We start from the raw sequence: 12,373 nt of genomic DNA, 5'->3' as shown, positions 1-12,373 counted from the left end.
AGCTCCTCCCTTCTCTCCCCCTCCAGTCATTCGACCGAAGTTAGGAAGAGAAAGGAAAAGCCAAAGGTGCAGAGGTGACTTAAGTTTAGTAAAAATAAGTAAATATCTGTCTTAGAAATGACAGGGTGGGCCGTGGACTCGTCATATCGTAAAAGAAATAAATTTATCAGGTAAGCATAAATTTCCTTTTCTTTTACAAGATATGACGAGTCCACGGATTTCATCCTTCCTTGTGGGATACAATACCAAATCTACAGGACACGGATAAAAGGGAGGGACAAGACAGGAACCTAAACGGAAGGCACCACTGCTTGAAGAACCTTTCTCCCAAAAACAGCTTCAGAAGAAGCAAAAGTATCAAATTTGGAAAATTTGGAAAAAGAGTGAAGAGACGACCAAGTTGCAGCCTTGCAAATCTGTTCAACAGAAGCATTGTTTTTAAATGCCCGTGAGGAAGCCACAGCCCTGGTAGAATGAGCCGTAATTCTTTCAGGAGGCTGCTGTCCCACAGTCTCATATGCCAGACGGATGATACTCTTCAGCCAAAAAGAAAGAGAGGTAGCCGATGCTTTCTGGACCCTACGCTTTCCAGAAAAAAACAGCAAATAATGAAGATTATTGACGAAATTCCTTAGTCGCCTGCAAGTAAAACTTCAGGGCACGGACAACGTCCAAGTTATGCAACAGACGCTCCTTCTTAGAAGAAGGGTTAGGACATAATGAAGGAACAACAATTTCTTGATTAATATCCTTATTAGAAACAACCTTAGGAAGGAAACCAGGTTTGGTACGTAAAACCACCTTATCAGAATGGAAGATAAGATAAGGCGAGTCACATTGTAATGCTGAAAGCTCAGAAACTCTACGAGCAGAAGAAATAGCAACCAAAAATAAAACCTTCAAAGATAACAACTTAATATCTATGGAATGCACGGGTTCAAACGGAACCCCTTGAAGAACATTAAGAACTAAATTCAAACTTCAGGGTGGAGCAATTGGTCTAAACACAGGCTTGATTCTGGTCAGAGCCTGACAAAAAGACTGAACGTCTGGAACATCTTCCAAATGTTTGTGTAATAAAATTGACAAAGCAGAGATTTGTCCCTTTAATGAACTTGCTGATAACCCTTTCTCCAATCCTTCTCGGAGAAAAGACAAAATCCTGGGAATCCTAACTCTACTCCATGAATAGCCATTGGATTCGCACCAATAAAGATATTTACGCCATATCTTATGGTAGCTCTTTCTAGTAACAGGCTTACGTGCCTGAATCAAAGTATCAATGACCGAATCAGAGAACCCCCGCTTAGATAAAATCAAGCGTTCAATCTCCAAGCAGCCAGTTGCAGAGAAACTAGATTCGGATGTTGGAAGGGTCCCTGAATGAGAAGGTCCTGCCTCGATGGAAGCTTCCACGGCGGCAGAGATGACATGTCCACTAGATCGGCATACCAAGTCCTGCGAGGCCACGCAGGCGCAATTAGAATTACTGAAGCCCTCTCCTCCTGTTTGATCTGAGCAATCACCCAGGGAAGGAGAGCAAACGGTGGAAACACATAAGCTAGGTTGAACGACCAAGGCACTGCGAAGGCATCTATCAGTTCGGCCTGAGGATCCCTTGACCTGGATCCGTATCTTGGGAGCTTCGCATTTTTTTTTTTTTTTTTAAATAATTTTTTTATTGAGGTTATAAGGAATGTTACATATAATAGTCATCCAATGACAACATAAACAAAACAATGAGATTTACAACATATACCCAGAGACATAGGTAGTAAGTAAACATATAAAAAACTCTGGGCATGAATTCTGAGCATCAAGTAAAACAGAGGAGTATCATAGTTATGAAATATGTCGTTATCATAAAAGTGATATTGTATAACAAGCTCGGCAAGAATATCATGGATGAATAATGAGACCTCATTTTTATATCTTTTATGAAGAGTAAGTGACTTCCACCTTGTCAAGACTAACCATCATAGAATGATGTGAACTAAGGTGAGGCAAGTGTGGAATAAAATTGGTTGGTCTCTTTTGGACCAAGTTAGCATGGGAAGGGAAAAGGAAATTCAGCGGACAAGAGCCGCTATAATTGAAGTGGGGAGGATAGTGGGGGGGGGGGGCGGAGCGTTATAGAATAAGGGCATACCATATAGATGTATAGGTAGACTTCAGGGCAGCGCTCTACTATTTCTAATACTAGTGTGGGGGGACAAAGTCGGGAGCTTCGCATTTTGACGAGACGCCATCAGATCCAATTCCGGTCTGCCCCATCTGAGGATCAGAGTGGCAAAGACCTCCGGATGGAGTTCCCACTCCCCGGGTTAAAACGTCTGTCTGCTTAAAAAGTCCACTTCCCAGTTGTCCACTCCTGGGATGTAGATTGCTGACAGATAGCAAGAGTGAGCCTCCGCCCACCGAATTATCTTGGATACTTCTGCCATCGCTAAGGAACTCCTTGTTCCTCCCTGATGATTGATGTAAGCCACAGTTGTGATGTTGTCCGACTGAAAGCAGATGAATTTGACTGAAGCCAACTGAGGCCACGCCTGAAGCGTATTGAATATTGCTCTTAATTCCAGAATATTGATTGGAAGAAGAGACGCCGACTGAATCCACACACCCTGAGCCTTCAGGGAATTCCAGACTGCACCCCAACCTAGTAGGCTGGCGTCCGTTGTCACTATCACCCATGAGGGTCTGCGGAAGCACGTCCCTTGGGACAGATGATCCGGCGACAACCACCAAAGAAGAGTCTCGTCTCCTGATGCAGATCTATCTGAGGAGACAAATTTGCATAATCTCCATTCCACTGCCTGAGCATGCTCAGTTGTAGTGGTCTGAGATGAAAACGAGCAAACGGAATGATGTCCATTGCTGCCACCATCAATCCAATTACCTCCATGCACTGAGCCACTGATGGCCGAGGATTGGACTGAAGAGCTTGGCATGTATTCAGAATCTTTGACTTTCTGACCTCCTTCAAGAAAATTTTCATAGATATGGAATCTATTAGGGTTCCCAAGAAGGGAAACCTTGTCTGTGGAATTAATGAACTCTTTTCTAGAGTCACCTTCCACCCGTGAGTCCTCAGAAAGGACAGGACCATGTCTGTATGAGACTTTGCCAGATGGTAAGAACCGCCAGAAGTGACCCTAGAACCTTTGTGAAGATCCTGGGTGCTGTGGCCAACCTGAAGGGAAGAGCCACAAACTGAAAATGTTTGTCCAGAAAGGCAAACCTTAGGAACTGGTGATGATTCTTGTGGATAGGAATATGAAGATATGCATCCTTCAAGTCCACGGTAGTCATATATTGACCCTCCTGGATCAACTGTAGAATTGTTCGAATAGTCTCCATCTTGAAGGAAGAAACTTGTTTAGACTTTTTAGATCTAAAATAGGGCGAAACGTGCCCTTTTTTGGGGACCACGGAAAGATTTGAGTAAAACCCCTGCCCCTGTTCTAGTATTGGAATGGGACTAATTACTCCCATAGTAGAGAGGTCTTTTACACAACGTAAGAACGCCTCTTTTGATCTGGTCTACAGACAATCGTGAAAGATGAAACCTCCCCCTTGGGAGAGAATTTTTGAATTCCAATTGATACCCTTGGGACACGATTTCCAGTGTCCAAGGATCCTGAACATCTCTTACCCAAGCCTGGGCAAAGAGAGAAAGTCTGCCCCCTACTAGATCCGGTCCCGGATCGGGGGCCGCCCCTTCATGCTGTCTTGGTAGCAGCAGCGGGCTTCTTGGGTTGTTTACAATTGTTTCAAGCCTGGTTGGGTCTGCAGACGGACTTGGCCTGAGCAAAATTCCCTTCCTGTTTGGCGGAAGAAGAGGAAGAAGAGTTCCGAAAGGAACGAAAATTATTTTGTTTACCCCTAAGTTTAGCAGTTCTATCCTGAGGTAGGAGATGACCCTTACCTCCCGTAATGTCAGAAATGATTTCTTTCAAGTCAGGCCAAATAGGGTTTTTCCCTTGAAAGGAATAGCCAAAAGCTTTGACTTAGATGACACATCAGCAGACCAAGATTTTAACCATAACGCTCTACGCGCTAAAATGGCAACTCCGGCATTATTAGCTGCCAATTTGGCAATCTGAAAGGCGGCATCTGTAATAAAAGAATTAGCCAGCTTAAGAGGCTTAATTCTATCTAAAATATCCTCTAAAAGAGTCTCAGTCTTAAGAGACTCTTCTAATGCATCAAACCAGAAGGCCGCCGCAGTGGTAAAAGGAAACCCTGATGAATAAACAATTTCTTTAGAAGACCCTCCAATTTCTTATCCATAGGGTCTTTGAAAGCACAACTGTCCTCAATAGGAATAGTTGTACACTTAGCCAGGGTAGATATAGCTCCCTCCACCTTAGGGACTGTTTGCCAAGAGTCCCGAACAGTGTCAGATATGGGATACATTTTCTTAAAATTAGGAGAAGGTGAGAACGGGATACCCGGTCTGTCCCATTCCCTCTTAATAATCTCCAAAATTCTCTTAGGAACCGGAAAAACATCAGTGTAAGCAGCTACCTCTAAGTATTTGTCCATATTACACAATTTCTCTGGTGGTACCACAATAGAGTCACAGTCATCCAGAGTCGCTAAAACCTCCCGAAGTAACAGGCGGAGGTGTTCAAGCTTAAATCTAAAGGACATGATGTCCGAATCCGTCTGAGGTAACACACTTCCCGAATCGGAAAGTTCCCCCTCAGACAGAAGTTCCCTGACCCCCAAATCAGATCCCTGTGAGGGTACATCGGAAATGGTCAACAAAGCATCAGAGGACTCAGGATTCAAATTGACTTCTGTCCTGCTGCGTTTGCCCTGTAACACTGGCAACTTAGATAATACCTCTGTAAGGGTAGATGACATAACTGCCGCCATATCCTGCAGAGTAAATGAAGTAGACGCGGTTGAAGAGCCTGGCGTCGCTTGGGTGGGCATTAAAGGTTGTGACGCTTGGGAAGAATTTGGCAGCATACCCTGATTCTCCTCAGACTGAGAATCATACTTAGACACACTTTCCTTAAATAAAATCTGCTCTTTACATTGTAAGGCCCTTTCAGTACATGAGGGACAGAAAGTAAGAGGGGGTTCCACAATGGCATCTAAACACATAGAACAAGTTAGTTTCATCAAGTTCAGACATGTTAAACAGACTAGAAATAGCAATAATAGTCGTTCTTTACTTGAAATATTGAGCTCTGAATTCAAATTACATAGACAAAAATGTTAACACTAAAAAGTGTACTGTGCCTTTAAATAATAAAAGCGCAACAATTTTTCTGATATCTTCAAAACAACGTTTGCGGCAACAAAAAATGTTCTAATGTGCCCAAAATATTCTAACAGTATTGCACCAGCTTGCTTAGATGTGTAAAATAGCAATATATACCGAATTTATCAGTTATAACAAACTTTTTATCTATTCAGGCCCCTGCACCTCGCCTACCTGCCCCCGGAACACACTGCTGCTGCTTGAGAAGCTTTTAAGACCCTTCGATTGGCAAAACAACTTAGGCCCCACCGGAGCCCAGGACCTTGCTGTCTATGCGATCCGGATGATACTGCGCGTCTGAGCGCTCACTGGCACCATTTTAAAATAAAAAACTTCTTGATTGAAGAATCTAAAACTAACACCTCACTTTACCTCTTTCTATCACTAACACAGGCAAAGAGAATGACTGGAGGGGGAGGGAAGGGAGTAGCTATATATACAGCTCTGCTGTGGTGCTCTTTGCCACTTCCTGCTAACAGGAGATTTAATCCCACAAGTAAGGATGAAATCCGTGGACTCGTCATATCTTGTAACAGAAAATTGGTTTTGAACAGATAGTTCCATCTTACACCAGGTGATTGATGTCTCAATGCACTCTGGTAACACATAGACCATCTAATGACATACAAGATTATTATTATACACTTTTAGAATAGAGTAGGTACTTACCATCGGTGTCTTGTATTTGTGGTTCACCACTTCTTTAGTTTCAGGAACTAAAACCGAATCCAAGAAATAAAACAGACAGTTGTAAACACAAAAAGAACAACAAATGGACAACTGGAAATTGGTCTGCAGGTCACCCAGCCAAGAACAGACAAGGAAACAGGCCACAGGAAGACACCAAGTAGTTAATAAACATAGTGACAGACACGATAACACTAGGGTATCTAGGTTGCAGGGTCACAAAACACAATGACACCAGCGGGGCAAGTAACACAATGACACCCAGGGAAGCAAGGTCTGTTACAACAGGAAAGCAAACTTATAAACATGCTATGTTAATGGAGACTAAGAACAATACTTCTCAAACATTAAGCTTACTGGGATGAGGGCAAAATACAAAAACATAATTTATGCTTACCTGATAAATTCCTTTCTTCTGTGGTGTGATCAGTCCACGGGTCATCATTACTTCTGGGATATTACTCCTCCCCAACAGGAAGTGCAAGAGGATTCACCCAGCAGAGCTGCATATAGCTCCTCCCCTCTACGTCACTCCCAGTCATTCGACCAAGGACCAACGAGAAAGGAAAAGCCAAGGGTGAAGTGGTGACTGGAGTATAAATTAAAAAATATTTACCTGCCTTAAAAACAGGGCGGGCCGTGGACTGATCACACCACAGAAGAAAGGAATTTATCAGGTAAGCATAAATTATGTTTTCTTCTGTTAAGTGTGATCAGTCCACGGGTCATCATTACTTCTGGGATACCAATACCAAAGCAAAAGTACACGGATGACGGGAGGGATAGGCAGGCTCTTTATACAGAAGGAACCACTGCCTGAAGAACCTTTCTCCCAAAAATAGCCTCCGATGAAGCAAAAGTGTCAAATTTGTAAAATTTGGAAAAAGTATGAAGCGAAGACCAAGTTGCAGCCTTGCAAATCTGTTCAACAGAGGCCTCATTCTTGAAGGCCCAAGTGGAAGCCACAGCTCTAGTAGAATGAGCTGTAATTCTTTCAGGAGGCTGCTGTCCAGCAGTCTCATAAGCTAAACGAATTATGCTACGAAGCCAAAAAGAAAGAGAGGTAGCGGAAGCTTTTTGACCTCTCCTCTGCCCAGAGTAAATGACAAACAGAGAAGACGTTTGTCGAAATTCCTTAGTTGCCTGTAAGTAAAATTTTAGAGCACGGACTACATCCAGGTTGTGCAGTAGACGTTCCTTCTTTGAAGAAGGATTTGGGCATAAAGAAGGAACAACAATCTCTTGATTGATATTCCTGTTAGTAACTACCTTAGGTAAGAACCCAGGTTTAGTACGCAGGACTACCTTATCCGAATGAAAAATCAAATAAGGAGAATCACAATGTAAGGCTGATAATTCAGAGACTCTTCGAGCCGAGGAAATAGCCATTAAAAATAGAACTTTCCAAGATAACAACTTTATATCAATGGAATGAAGGGGTTCAAACGGAACGCCCTGTAAAACATTAAGAACAAGGTTTAAACTCCATGGTGGAGCAACAGTTTTAAACACAGGCTTAATTCTGGCCAAAGCCTGACAAAAAGCCTGGACGTCAGGAACTTCTGACAGACGTTTGTGTAACAGAATGGACAGAGCTGAGATCTGTCCCTTTAATGAACTAGCAGATAAACCCTTTTCTAAACCTTCTTGTAGAAAAGACAATATCCTAGGAATCCTAACCTTACTCCAAGAGTAACCTTTGGATTCACACCAATATAGGTATTTACGCCATATCTTATGGTAAATCTTTCTGGTAACAGGTTTCCTAGCCTGTATTAAGGTATCAATAACTGACTCAGAAAATCCACGTCTTGATAAAATCAAGCGTTCAATTTCCAAGCAGTCAGCTTCAGAGAAGTTAGATTTTGATGTTTGAAGGGACCCTGTATCAGAAGGTCCTGTTTCAGAGGTAGAGACCAAGGTGGACAGGATGACATGTCCACCAGGTCTGCATACCAAGTCCTGCGTGGCCACGCAGGTGCTATTAGAATCATTGATGCTCTCTCTTGTTTGATTCTGGCAATCAATCGAGGAAGCAACGGGAAGGGTGGAAACACGTAAGCCATCCTGAAGTCCCAAGGTGCTGTCAGAGCATCTATCAGGACTGCTCCTGGATCCCTGGATCTGGACCCGTAACGAGGAAGCTTGGCGTTCTGTCGAGACGCCATGAGATCTATCTCTGGTTTGCCCCAACGTCGAAGTATTTGGGCAAAGACCTCCGGATGAAGTTCCCACTCCCCCGGATGAAAAGTCTGACGACTTAAGAAATCCGCCTCCCAGTTCTCCACTCCCGGGATGTGGATTGCTGACAGGTGGCAAGAGTGAGACTCTGCCCAGCAAATTATCTTTGATACTTCCATCATAGCTAGGGAGCTTCTTGTCCCTCCCTGATGGTTGATGTAAGCTACAGTCGTGATGTTGTCCGACTGAAACCTGATGAACCCCCGAGTTGTCAACTGGGGCCAAGCCAGGAGGGCATTGAGAACTGCTCTCAATTCCAGAATGTTTATTGGCAGGAGACTCTCCTCCTGACTCCATTGTCCCTGAGCCTTCAGAGAATTCCAGACGGCACCCCAACCTAGAAGGCTGGCGTCTGTTGTTACAATTGTCCAGTCTGGTCTGCTGAATGGCATCCCCCTGGACAGATGTGGCCGAGACAGCCACCATAGAAGAGAATTTCTGGTCTCTTGATCCAGATTCAGAGAAGGGGATAAGTCTGAGTAATCCCCATTCCACTGACTTAGCATGCACAGTTGCAGTGGTCTGAGGTGTAAGCGTGCAAAGGGTACTATGTCCATTGCCGCTACCATTAAGCCGATTACCTCCATGCATTGAGCCACTGACGGGTGTTGAATGGAATGAAGGGTGCGGCAAGCACTTTGAAGTCTTGTTAGCCTGTCCTCTGTCAGGTAAATCTTCATTTCTACAGAATCTATAAGAGTCCCCAGGAAGGGAACTCTTGTGAGTGGAACGAGTGAACTTTTCTTTTCGTTCACCTTCCATCCATGTGACCTTAGAAATGCCAGCACTAACTCTGTATGAGACTTGGCAGTTTGAAAGCTTGAAGCTTGTATCAGAATGTCGTCTAGGTATGGAGCTACCGAGATTCCCCGCGGTCTTAGTACCACCAGAAGAGCACCCAGAACCTTTGTGAAGATTCTTGGAGCTGTAGCCAATCCGAATGGAAGAGCCACAAACTGGTAATGCCTGTCTAGGAAGGCAAACCTTAGGTACCGATAATGATCTTTGTGAATCGGTATGTGAAGGTAAGCATCTTTTAAATCTACAGTGGTCATGTATTGACCCTCTTGGATCATAGGTAAAATTGTCCGAATAGTCTCCATCTTGAACGATGGAACTCTTAGGAATTTGTTTAGGATCTTTAAGTCCAGGATTGGTCTGAAATTTCCCTCTTTTTTGGGAACCACAAACAGATTTGAGTAAAACCCCTGTCCCTGTTCCGATCGTGGAACTGGATGGATTACTCCCATTAACAAGAGCTCTTGTACGCAGCGTAGAAACGCCTCTTTCTTTGTCTGGATTGTTGACAATCTTGACAGATGAAATCTCTCTCTTGGAGGAGAGTATTTGAAGTCCAGAAGGTATCCCTGAGATATTATCTCTAGCGCCCAGGGATCCTGAACATCTCTTGCCCAAGCCTGGAAAGTCTGCCCCCCACTAGATCCGATCCCGGATCGGGGGCCCTCAATTCATGCTGTTTTAGGGGCAGCAGCAGGTTTCCTAGTCTGCTTGCCCTTGTTCCAGGACTGGTTAGGTTTCCAGCCTTGTCTGTAGCGAGCAACAGCTCCTTCCTGTTTTGGTGCAGAGGAAGTTGATGCTGCTCCTGCTTTGAAATTACGAAAGGAACGAAAATTAGACTGTCTAGTCTTGACTTTGGCTTTGTCCTGAGGCAGGGCATGGCCTTTACCTCCTGTAATGTCAGCGATAATCTCTTTCAACCCGGGCCCGAATAAGGTCTGCCCTTTGAAAGGTATATTAAGCAATTTAGACTTAGAAGTAACATCAGCTGACCAGGATTTTAGCCACAGCGCCCTGCGTGCCTGAATGGCGAATCCTGAATTCTTCGCCGTAAGTTTAGTAAGATGTACTACGGCCTCCGAAATGAATGAATTAGCTAGTTTAAGGACTCTAAGCCTGTCCGTAATGTCGTCCAGAGTAGCTGAACCAATGTTCTCTTCCAGAGACTCAATCCAGAATGCCGCTGCAGCCGTGATCAGCGCAATGCATGCAAGGGGTTGCAATATAAAACCTTGTTGAACAAACATTTTCTTAAGGTAACCCTCTAACTTTTTATCCATTGGATCTGAAAAAGCACAGCTATCCTCCACCGGGATAGTGGTACGCTTAGCTAAGGTAGAAACTGCTCCCTCCACCTTAGGGACCGTTTGCCATAAGTCCCTTGTGGTGGCGTCTATTGGAAACATTTTTCTAAATATCGGAGGGGGTGAGAACGGCACACCGGGTCTATCCCACTCCTTAGTAACAATTTCAGTAAGTCTCTTAGGTATAGGAAAAACCTCAGTACTCGTCGGTACCGCAAAATATTTATCCAACCTACACATTTTCTCTGGTATTGCAACTGTGTTACAATCATTCAGAGCCGCTAACACCTCCCCTAGTAATACACGGAGGTTTTCCAGTTTAAATTTAAAATTTGAAATATCTGAATCCAGTCTGTTTGGATCAGAACCGTCACCCACAGAATGAAGTTCTCCGTCCTCATGTTCTGCCACCTGTGACGCAGTGTCTGACATGGCCCTAATATTATCAGCGCACTCTGTTCTCACCCCAGAGTGATCACGCTTACCTCTTAGTTCTGGTAATTTAGCCAAAACCTCAGTCATAACAGTAGCCATATCCTGTAATGTGATTTGTAATGGCCGCCCAGATGTACTCGGCGCTACAATATCACGCACCTCCCTCTGAGCGGGAGATGTAGGTACTGACACGTGAGGCGAGTTAGTCGGCATAACTCTCCCCTCGTTGTTTGGTGAAATTTGTTCAATTTGTACAGATTGACTTTTATTTAAAGTAGCATCAATACAGTTAGTACATAAATTTCTATTGGGCTCCACTTTGGCATTGCAACAAATGACACAGGTATCATCCTCTGAATCAGACATGTTTAACACACTAGCAAATAAACTTGCAACTTGGAAATACAATTCAATTAGAATAATATTAAAACGTACTGTGCCTTTAAGAAGCACAGAAGATCTATGACAGTTGAAAATTAATAAATTGAAACAGTTATAGCCTCAATCCTTGTAAACAACACAACTTTAGCAAAGGTTTAATCCCATTAGCAAAGATAACAAATTCTGAAAGCAGGAAACAAATTACAGAATAAACGTTTTTTATCTCAGTCAAACTATAATTCTCACAGCTCTGCTGAGAGAAATTACCTCCCTCAAAATAAGTTTTGAAGACCCCTGAGCTCTGTAGAGATGAACCGGATCATGCAGGGAATACAATGAGTTGCTGACTGAAATATTTGATGCATAGTAAAAGCGCCAAAAAACGGCCCCTCCCCCTCACACACAGCAGTGAGGGAACAGAAAAACAGATTAAGCAACTGCCAAGTGGAAAAATAGTGCCCAAACATTTATTCACACAGTACCTCAGCAAATGAAAACGATTTTACATTCCAGCAAAAACGTTAAACATAATCTCTAGTTATTAAACAGCTTTATGTATTTCTTACAGTGTAATTCTAGTGAAGTACCATTCCCCAGAATACTGAAGTGTAAAGTATACATACATGACATTATATCGGTATGGCAGGATTTTCTCATCAATTCCATTGTCAGAAAATAAAAACTGCTACATACCTCTATGCAGATTCATCTGCCCGCTGTCCCCTGATCTGAAGTTTACCTCACTCCTCAGATGGCCGAGAACAGCAATATGATCTTAACTACTCCGGCTAAAATCATAGCAAAACTCTGGTAGATTCTTCTTCAAACTCTGCCAGAGAGGTAATAACACACTCCGGTGCTATTTAAAATAACAAACTTTTGATTGAAGATATAAAACTAAGTATAATCACCATAGTCCTCTCACACATCCTATCTAGTCGTTGGGTGCAAGAGAATGACTGGGAGTGACGTAGAGGGGAGGAGCTATATGCAGCTCTGCTGGGTGAATCCTCTTGCACTTCCTGTTGGGGAGGAGTAATATCCCAGAAGTAATGATGACCCGTGGACTGATCACACTTAACAGAAGAAAAAATACACTGACATACAAGGGAAATTATTAAAATAAAAAATATATGCAAAAACGTATTTGAAACTACTTCAACAGCATTAGATATCAAGAAGTTTCCTAACAAATACATTTTGGAGACAATGTAATAGGGTTTAATATATTAATGGCCAAATAAATTAA

The 12,373-nt window shown here is 43.1% G+C and overlaps 1 protein-coding gene across 1 annotated transcript in view; it reads right to left on the bottom strand.

Annotated features, from left to right (window-relative positions):
* Nucleotides 1-12,373, bottom strand: part of MADD (MAP kinase activating death domain) — a 372,537-nt gene that overhangs the window by 58,164 nt on the left and 302,000 nt on the right. The window contains exon 34 of the mRNA XM_053720335.1: nucleotides 5,948-5,994. Within this exon, the coding sequence (XP_053576310.1) occupies nucleotides 5,948-5,994 (47 nt within the window). The remainder of the gene's footprint in view (nucleotides 1-5,947; nucleotides 5,995-12,373) is intronic.

The sequence above is a fragment of the Bombina bombina genome, chromosome 7 (genome assembly GCF_027579735.1).
Source record: "Bombina bombina isolate aBomBom1 chromosome 7, aBomBom1.pri, whole genome shotgun sequence".
NCBI lineage: Eukaryota > Metazoa > Chordata > Amphibia > Anura > Bombinatoridae > Bombina > Bombina bombina.
Note: the sequence above shows the minus strand (reverse complement) of the source record. Positions and strands in the feature narration are given on the sequence as shown.